The following is a 10145-nucleotide window of genomic DNA, read 5'->3' on the forward strand; positions in this document are numbered from 1 at the left end:
TGTAAAACACCTGTGGGGTTTTATCTTTGTGTGTGCAGTGTCAGCCCCCAGCAAGTCTCTGGGGAGGAGGAGGCGGCGGCTGGCCCGAAACAGGTTTACCATTGACTCGGAGGCCCTCCACGGCAGCAGCCCCGAGAAAGAGCCCGCGCAGGGAGGGGACACTGACCGCTGGGTCGAGGAGCAGTTCGACCTGGCGCAGTACGAGGAGCAGGAGGACATCAAGGAGACCGACATCCTGAGCGACGACGACGACTTCTGCGAGGCGGCGCGCGGGGCGCAGCGCGAGCTGCGGGAGCGGCTGCAGGCCACCTCGCTGCGGCCCGGCCCGGCCGGCGACGCGCACGCCGCCAGGATGGCCCAGCTGAGGAAGCAGGCGGCCCTGCCCGCCATCAACGGCGCCGCCGAGGGCCACGGCGAGGAGGTCATCTGGGTGCGGCGGGAGGACTTTGTGCCCGGCAGGAAGCTCAACACCGAGCTCTGAGGCGTCCCCGAGCCCCCCGTGACCCCGCGGGTCGCACACTTGCACACACCGCTGAGGCAGCTCAACCGGCCCCAAGCCATGCGGCCACACTCCAAACGCTCAAAAACAGGGAACGAAACGAGCTTGAGGTCCTGTCTTGCGATAACCAAGGGCTTTCACACCACTTTATTTATTCTAAAAGAATCAGGGGCTGAAATTGAGCATGGGGAGAAGGTAATCACTGGAAAACAAATGACTCTGGGTGTCTTAACCTCTGTGCAGCCAATGGGCTCCGGCAGGAGCGCGAGGACAGAGGGGTTGGTGAAAGCCGTCGGTCGTAGGCTCATCTCCTTCACGAGGAAACTGCCTTTTTAACCTGTACAGTCACAGTACTCTGACTCCCTTTCCCTCTCTAAATGTAAGAGAATATTCATGTATTTTAGGAACGTGTGAGGAAAGGTTTGGGATTTATGTCGTGTTCAGTCCTCTTGGTCTGTGGCTGGTCTAATTTAATGTCAATGTTGGAAGCTCTAGTTTTACATACTCTTGTAAAGATGCCAAACTCTCTTGGAAGAGATCCAAATTTAACACTTGAAGAGATATTTTTTTGTATTTTACCTGAGATGCAGGGGCACAAAGGGGTAAGAGATTTAGGGTAGCTCCACGTCTAGGATACGAGGCTAGCTTTTTGCAGAGGGTTAGGAACGGTGGTTTTATATTAAAATATGAACTGGAAAACTCTTATTTAGGTATAACTTTCTTCAGGAAAAGGTTTATTGTATATGTTTGAGACTGGAGTTTAGTTAGCTAATAAAAAGAATAATAAATAAAATGACATGACTGAATTGCAGTGGAGCAAAGGGATCTGTGGTTTGCCCTTGCTGGAGTCACAGATCCCTTTGCCCCACTCTCTCTGGCAGAGTTTGGGCTTGGGGGACAAGGAATTCATGGCCAAAAAACTGACCTCGCCCACTCTCCTACCGTGGGTGAAACTAGTGTATTTTAATTCCTTTATAAAAGCTTTTCCACTGCAATATAGGATGAAACAAGTTCTACACAGGTAAACTTCTTTAACATTTTAAATCTTTTATTTAAAACATCTAAAACAGGGTAAAATGTGACTAAAATCTCGTGGTTTTTAAGTAGACTTCCAAATACGAAACACAAAATAGCACTTTTTTTTGTTTTTAGGATTTATATAGCTTTCCCCATTGCAGTCTCACCTATAGGAAAAAGAAAAAAAAAAGGAAGATTATATGAAATTTTGTTTCGTTTTGTCAGTATCTATTGGTGTTTGACACATCACTAGGTACTTTGAGAACCTGAAATTTTATAATAGCCTTAGGATTATATTTTATAAAATCCACTCTGACTATATTTTAAAGCATAACAAGAATTATCCCCTCCCCCCAAAACGTCCATCACTGTCTGTGTGTCCCAGCTGGCATCCTCCCCTCCCTCCCCTGGTTTCTGGTGCACTATACTTGACTTATGGAAGCTTTCTCTAGTAACTTTTTGCTATCTCCTGGTTTCTTTTGGTAAGAGCTTTAGAAGAGTTTCTACCCCCTTTGTATGATCACATGGTTGTTTTTGTACCATCACCTGTCGGTGTCCCACGTGCTGGAGGGTTTGGCTGTCCTGGGCTGCTCCCAGAGGATGCAGTCAGCACTCAAATACTGGAAGGTTGGTACTGGGAAGGTACCGTGGCTCTTGTACATAATGTCATGACATGTCTATGTCAAAGGTTCTTATATATTTCTTTTATAAGCTGAAAGAAGGTCTATTTTTATGTTTTTAGTTCTATGAATGGAACGTTGTAAATGCCTGTCGGAAATAAAATACTGGAGGAAAAAAACCCAAAAATAACTGCAGAGAGTGGTGTGTGGAGAGGTTACAGGTGGTGGGGAGCCTGTCACAGGAGGGCTGTGAGGTGGGAAGGGTGGTACCAGGGAGGAGATCCTGCATTCCCAGCTGGTGCAGCTCGGGAAGGAGCCCTCGTGTAAGGCTCTGCTCGTGTTTTGGTGATGGGACAATTCCCATTTCCCTCATGGCATCCACAACCAGCCATTCCTGCTGCTTTTCCAGCTTGGGAAGGAGCCCTCAGGTAAGGCTCTGCTCGTGTTTTGGTGATGGAACAATTCCCATTTCCCTCATGGCATCCACAACCAGCCATTCCTGCTGCTTTTCCAGGCTGGGAAGGAGCCCTCAGGTAAGGCTCTGCTTGTGTTTTGGTGATGGGACAACTCCCATTTCCCTCATGGCATCCATACCCAGCCATTCCTCCTGCTTTTCCAGCTTGGGAAGGAGCCCTCAGGTAAGGCTCTGCTTGTGTTTTGGTGATGGGACAACTCCCATTTCCCTCATGGCATCCACAACCAGCCATTCCTGCTGCTTTTCCAGGCTGGTCACAAGGAACCTTCAAGTGAGTGTTCCAAAGAACGAGATAAAAAGCAGCAAATTCCAGAAGAATTCCAATTGCATTGGGGGAGCTCCCCAGTCTCTCAATGGCCAGTCCCTCTCCCTCTGGGGTGCTGGGTTTGGCCCAAATTTGGGAATGTGGTGTGGGTTGGTGTTGGCACAGCAGTGGGAGAGCACGGGCACCCATGGGCAGCACTCTCTGGGGGATGACAAAAGTGACACGAGGGAAATGGCATTGAAACGGGCTGGGGTGTGTGCAGCACTTGCTACAGCGTGCCTTGCAGCAATGCAGTGCTTGCTGCTTCAGGCAGGATTATTTTGGCTTGTGAGGCTGCCAGGCCGATCCAAACTCCTCAGGAAGTCGGGGAAGTGGTGAGAATAAAGAGTGAGGGCCTTGAGAAGAAAGCAGCACACGAGTGGTGACAAGCGACACGGGTATGCCAGCTCCACAGCTGGAATGCTTTGGCTTTGAAGCTCCGTGCTTTAGCCACCAGCCAGAGACAGAGGAGCACAGAGGGGAGGGGAAATCCTCCTGCAGTTCCCCGTGCAGTTTGGAGAGGTGAGCAGCAGTACCTTGTTTGTGGGCCAGGCCAGACCTGGGTGTCCCCTGTGGCAGAGAGCTGTGCCAGATGCCAGCTGGCAGGGTCAGGTAATTGATGACCCCTCTGCCATCACACCTTGGTCCAACAGCCAAGTGATTGCTTCTGGGGAAAACACTGCTTGAAACAAAACAGCTAACTCAAGGAACAATTAGAAATATCATGCTGAAAAATAAAGAGGGCTTGAAATTAATTAATGTTGCAGGAAACAGATCAAAGGCAGAAACTGGGATCCATAAAGCTGCAGAGGGGTGTGAATGGAATATTAAATAATGTTCTAGGCTGCCCATGGATGGAGGCCAGGCTCTGAATCAACTTGGGGTGCTCAGAGTGTGGCATTTTGCCCGTGGGCATGATGCTGGGGAGATGGAGGGAGCCCCAGAGAGGGACACAGGCTGCTCTGGACCAGCTGTGCCCAGGGCCCAGGAGCCTCTGGCGCTGCATTTTGAACCCAACTGCCCAGCCCCGGTTCCAGCAGCTTTTTCCTTCAGTTCCTGGACAAAAGCCTGGCTCTGCTGCCCTCTGGGTTGGTCCAGCAGGAATCGTTGCTCCTCAGGTTTCCTCTGTAGGAGCCTGGAGGCTCCTCTGGCTGCACGGGTCGGGGTTTGGGGTTAGGATTAGGGTCAGGCAGCCCTGTGTGCTCCCCCCAGACATGCTAAGGCTTTTCCTCAGTCACTTCCAGGACCAGAGTGACCACTCCCATGGCCACTACCAGGACAGGAGTGACCGGTCCCAGGACCACTGCCAGGACCAGAGTGACCATTTCCATGTTCACTACCAGGACCAGAGTGACCATTGCCACCCGGTGCCGATGCTCTCCCTCTCTCTCTCCCGGGTAAATCCTGGATTCGGTGCCGATGCTCTCCCTCTCTCTCTCCCAGATAAATCCTGGATTCGGTGCCGATGCTCTCCCTCTCTCTCCCGGGTAAATCCTGGATTCGGTGCCGATGCTCTCCCTCTCTCTCTCCCAGATAAATCCTGGATTCGGTGCCGATGCTCTCCCTCTCTCTCTCCCGGGTAAATCCTGGATTCGGTGCCGATGCTCTCCCTCTCTCTCTCCCGGGTAAATCCTGGATTCGGTGCCGATGCTCTCCCTCTCTCTCTCCCGGGTAAATCCTGGATTCGGTGCCGATGCTCTCCCTCTCTCTCTCCCAGGTAAATCCTGGATTCGGTGCCGATGCTCTCCCTCTCTCTCTCCCGGGTAAATCCTGGATTCGGTGCCGATGCTCTCCCTCTCTCTCTCCCAGGTAAATCCTGGATTCCCGCTCCGTTCCAGCCGCGGCCGGCGGGTGTCCCCCTTGTCCCGCGAATCCCGCCCGGCTCCTGGGAAATCCCAGGGCTTTCCACTCCTAACCAGACCCAGGAATAGCAGAGGACTGCCAGGCAGTGGGCAGCGGCATCCCCGCTCTGCTGGCGCTGCAGAACCGTCCCCTGCCATCCCTCGGGGGGCTTTGTGCCTCTTTCCATTAGGGAAAGTCACTTCCAGGGATGGGTTCGGCTTCTCCTCCTCTCAGCAGAGATTAAACCCCTCTAATGAACTCCTCGAGGGGCTTTAGGGAGCCCGGGAGCTCTGTGGTTGTCTCGGGGTGGTGAGGATGGGAATGAGCTCAGTGCTGGAGGGGGCAGAGGGATGTGGAGCAGAGCTGGGGTGGAAATGCACTTGAAGAGAATCTGCTCTGTTCCCAGGTAACTCCAGGAGAGCACTAAAAAAGCCCTTCAGATCTCCAGTATGAAATTAAAAACTCGAGCAGAGGGAGAGCATCAGCTCTCTTTGAGGTCACTGCAATACCAGACTATTAGCTGAATTATTTCCAGGAAAAGGAGATTAAAAGAAAGTTACTTGATAAGGAAATCCAATCCTCTGCCCCCTCTAACCCTCAGGAGACATGAGAAAATGAGCAGCTGCTAATGAAGAGATTGGAAAATTACTCTTCTTTGCCTGTCTCCTGTGTAAAAGAACAGAGAAAGAGCTGTTGTTAAAGGTAAAATAAAACAGCAGTTTTATTCAGTTGTGGGAGAGTTAGGGCTGTTTTATTTAGGATATTTAGCTGCCAGACATCCTCCTGGTACCCATAACAGCAGTTACACCTGGAGTGTGGAGCAGATCTTTTTGGGAAGCACTGTACACCAATCAAACTCTCTTGGATTCCTGCTCTCTGGTCCTGAAGGCAAGGAAATCAAAAAGAGCTGAGGAAGGGCTGTCCCCACATTTAACTCTGTTGCTTTTACAGGAGGCAAAGGGCTTTTCTCTGCCTCACAGGGAGCTGGGGGTGTCTGGAGGTGGCAGTGACAGCTCCACCAAGCTGAGGCTGCACCACTCACCTGGGGTGCCTGGTTTGGACAGAGCATTTTATTCCCAGGATTTCTCCAGCACTGTCCAGGCTATTGACTGAACGTCCTGGGGACCTTGTTAGCACAGCACACAGAAACGCTGAGAGGTGCAGGTACACAGCCCAGGGCTCAGCACAGGCTGGCAAAACCCACCAGAACCATTTCTGCTGCTGGCTCTCTTGTTCTGGGGACGGCAGAAGGGCCCTGCCAGGAGCTGCAGGGGATTTAAGGGGATGGGGAGGGTTGGCATCGGTTCCTGTGAAAACTGCTGTCTGAATTGATCCTGCTGGAAGGAGAGGCTGCTCACCTCTGTGGCACTGGCATGTGCAGGTCCCTTCAATGCAGAGGGCAAACAGCATCCTTTCTCCTCTAAAGACAAAACACAGAAAGAGATGTAGTTGGTGTGAGATACATTCCAACAAATACTCATTTTCTGCAGCATGGTAGGGGATTTTTTTTTTTTTTGGCTTGGCACTTGGGGAAATCACTGATTTCACTGCCACCAATACGTGTGTAGGCGGTTCCACATCCATGCTCATGGTGGCACCCTGGCTCTGTGAGCTGCAGAGGCACAGGAGCAGAGGAGGAGAATCCTCCTCATCCCCAGGAACAGAGGAGGAGAATCCCTGATCCATAAGAACAGAGGAGAATCCCCCTGATCCCCAGGAATAGAGGAGGAGAATCCCCTGATCCACAAGAACAGAGGAGAATCCCCCTGATCCCCAGGAATAGAGGAGGAGAATCCCCTGATCCCCAAGAACAGAGGAGAACCCCCTGATCCCCAGGAACAGAAGAGGATTCTCCCCCTCACCTGTGGGAGCTGCTCTGGATTTTTGGCCCTTTTACCCTTTTCCCCTGGGCTTTGATCCACCTCTGAGCAGCAGAATGAATTTCTCAAGGTGTGATCTGCTCTGCCACCTCTGGAGCCCCGAGCTGACACAACAGCTCTGAACTGGAAATGAGGGAGCTTTGGAATAATTGGAGGTAATGGGTTTAATTGCCTTTTAAAAAATGTTGCTTTAATTAATCACAAGCAATGCATGTACAAATTATAAATTGTGTGTTATTCTCAGCAAAGTTGTCGTAAGATGCTTTAGTGGGAACACTAAAGCTGGGCAGAATGACTGAAATTTTAACTTTTGATTAACTCTGATGTGCTCCAGTGACCAAAGCCTGGGAGGAGAAGATGGATTGGACACCTGGAACACAGAATTTACAGGCCACAGAGACACTTTGCAGGAAGCAGAAGGTAAAGAAGATGCTAAAAAAGACTCACTATGTCTTGGAAAGGAAAACTACATTTGGAGGAAAAAGATACTAAAAATACAGACTGATTAGCATGGGGAGTGAGAAACAATAACCAATAGAGGAGAGAATACTGATTAATGAGGGAGAATGATGTCATTTAGAACCAATGAACACGAATTTCTTCTTTTTTTGCTGAAAATGTATGAATTGGTGGGGGAGGTTGTGTGGCAGCATCCGTGTGGAGGCCGGAATTTTGTCAGCCACATCCAGAAACCCTGGCCAGGAATGAAGTGATGCCAAAGGGGGGGTTTGAAGAGGATTTGGTACCGTGGGAGGGTTGAGCCAACCACTCCAAACCTGCCACAGCACATATATTTATAGGGACATGGGGAATGAGGGAGCCTTGGCTGTGGGGCTGAAGCTGCCCAGAGAGGGGCAGAACCATCCACCAGGAGCTGAGATTTGGATTTGCAGAGAATTCCCCAAGTCTGAGAGTTCAGCAAAAGCTGGTAGGCCAAGAAACACTTATAATTAGGAAATAATTGGGGTTTGATGGGGAAGGTGTGAATTACAGCATCTCTATTGTCTCAGCCTTCTCATGACGCTGAAAATGGAACCAAAGTCTTTAAACCACCTCTCAGTTGCCCCATCCCTGGGTCAGAGAAGGGCATAATCCAACAAAAACATGGGAACTGCTCCTGCAGCATCCCAGGGAAAGCTCCTTGTGTGGCCACAGCACAGCCCGGACACAGCAGCACCAGGGGGGAAAATGGCTCAGAAAGGTTCTGTCAGAAATGAAAGAAACAGCTGGATGTTCCCTAACCACTGCAGCCACAAATGGAAGAAAAATTGAATTGAAGACTGATCAGGAGCCTATTGATGGCCTCACAAGTCATCATCATTGCAGCTGCATTGCCTGGAGCTGCACTGCTGCCCCCAGGGCAGGGCAAACCTGGCTGGGAAAGAGGCCTGGAGGAGGCAGGATGAGGGAGAGTTGGACAGTTTTCCTTGGATGGTTACTGTAAGCACCTTTTTAATTCCTGGGGGGTTTTTTTGTGGGTTTGTTTTTTTTTTGTTTGGATTTTTTTTGTGTGTGTGTGTGTGTTGGTGGGGGTTTTTTTGGTTTTTTTTTTTTGTTTGTTTGTTTGTTTTTCTTTTTTTGTTTGTTTGTTTTTTGGTGGTTTTTGTTATTGTTTTTGGTGGGTTTTTGGGGTTTTTTTGTTGGTTTTTTTTTTTGGTTTTGTTTTTTTGGGTTCGGGGGTTTTTATTGTTGTTTGTTTGTTTGGGGGGTTTTTTTGTTTTGTTTTTGTGGGGTTTTTTTTTTAGTTTTGGGTTTTTTTTTTTTTTCCCTTTTGAAACGAACCTCCTAGTTCTGCTCTCCCATGTTTCTGCACTCCACCACCTTGTGTCTCCCTCAAGAGGGATCTTCTTTGTGCCCACCGTGAGGAGGGAGGCGCTGCTGTGGTCCCTCCCAGATGGACCCTGGAGGGAAGGGAGCCCAGCCCAGCCCTCACTGGCACCCCAGGGGTTGGGCTCAGCCCTGCTGAACCTCGGACCCCATCAATCTCAGCCCGGCAAGGTTTGCGTTCAGCACAATCCAGCTCTGACCCCCGTGCACAGGCGGTGCTGTGGCACAGAGGGGCAGCTTTAGGGCAGCCTTTCCTCTCCTCAGGGGAAAATTAATCCACAAACACCAGAGGTTTATGTCCCAAAAGGAGCCACAGGAGTCCTTTTTCTTTATTCCAATAAAGGGAGAGGCCATGGGGCATTCCCCTGGGATCTCTCACATTTTTGGAGGACTCAGCCTCCTTTTTATCCCAATTTCCCAGCCACATTTCCCTTCTCTCTTTCCTCTTTGGCTGAGGGACTTGAGAGGTTCAGACTTCCCAGAATGCCTGATCCCAAAGATTCCCCTCTAATGTATAACCCTCCCTTTTCATTTTTAATTCTTATTGAATTTAGGGGTTTTTCTTCCCCATTGTTTCTTTCATCTCTCAATGTCCAATTTCGTTTATCAGCAAACCCAAAGTTTATTTGTAAAAGCAAATATCTATTTCCATCCATCAATCAGTGGAACCCTTCCCATTGTTTCTTTCACCTCCCAGTGCTGGTTTCACCTCCCAGCAGCCCCACAGCTTGTCTGGAAAGACAAATCTGCTATTCCTGTCATACCCTTTCCTTTCTGAGCTGCGAAGATATCCAGAGAGGCAAGTGGTGGTCCAGGGGGCAGAGGAGCCTCCCAGCATCCTCAGAAAGAGTTGTGCCTGCTCAGGAGGCCCAGGGAGGGGCTGCAGCTCTGCCTGTGCCCCTCAGCAGGGCCCTGTGTCCCCCCACAAAACGCTGATGAAATGGGATTTTTGACAAGAAGGGTTTTCCTTGGCGCAACCCACGGCGGCATCAGAGGCTCCGAACTAATTTGCTTTTTTGTCAACTAGATGAAGACATTAAGTTAATGCCTTTTGTTCCCCGGCAGGGTGTTTGAGGCAGTGAACAGGCTTCCTTGTGTTGACACAATGGATTTATTGTTTCAGCAAAATGCCTGTGTGTTTTCACGCAGGGCATGAGGGACTTGACAGAACCAATTCTGGTACCCGGGGGCTCCTATGAAGCTGAATTATCAGCCTGGTAAAGTGCCACTGGTGTCAAAGGCAGCCTGCAGGGAGGCCCGGGGCCTGTGAGGCTCAGGAGCAGTGCACAAAGAATTGTGCACATTGATTTTAGGGGCTGCTGCTGCAGAGGCGAGGATTCCCCTGCAGGGCAGGTTTGTTTTCATTTACTGGAGCCAGAAATGGCCCAGGTGTGCTAAACATTCCCCATTCCCAGGGATTTGGGGCTCACACCTGGCCAGTTCCTTGAAGCCTGGAGCAGAGGCTGGACACAGTTAAAGAATAAAGCAGGGATTTATTGAAATGGCTTCAAAGGATCCACCTTGGGCGGCACAAGAGCCCAGCCAGCTGGACCCAAAATGGTCACAAAATGGATGATTGGTCCCAAGTTTTCACCCTTTTATCAGTTTTGGTCCATTTCCCTACTGGGGTTCATTGTCCAATTCCAGCTCCGGGTTCTGCAGTCCCATCCTCCCAGCCTGC

The 10145-nt window shown here is 50.2% G+C and overlaps 1 protein-coding gene across 7 annotated transcripts in view; it reads left to right on the forward strand.

Annotated features, from left to right (window-relative positions):
* Nucleotides 1–2331, forward strand: part of TIAM1 (TIAM Rac1 associated GEF 1) — a 151930-nt gene extending 149599 nt beyond the window's left edge. For all 7 annotated transcript variants that reach the window (XM_036404191.2, XM_036404187.1, XM_036404186.2 and 4 more), the window contains one exon: nucleotides 39–2331. In XM_036404191.2, coding sequence (XP_036260084.1) covers nucleotides 39–481 — 443 coding nt within the window. In that variant the 3' untranslated portion in view covers nucleotides 482–2331. The remainder of the gene's footprint in view (nucleotides 1–38) is intronic.
* The last annotated feature ends 7814 nt before the right edge of the window (nucleotides 2332–10145 follow it).

The sequence above is a fragment of the Molothrus ater genome, chromosome 2 (assembly GCF_012460135.2).
Source record: "Molothrus ater isolate BHLD 08-10-18 breed brown headed cowbird chromosome 2, BPBGC_Mater_1.1, whole genome shotgun sequence".
Lineage (NCBI taxonomy): Eukaryota > Metazoa > Chordata > Aves > Passeriformes > Icteridae > Molothrus > Molothrus ater.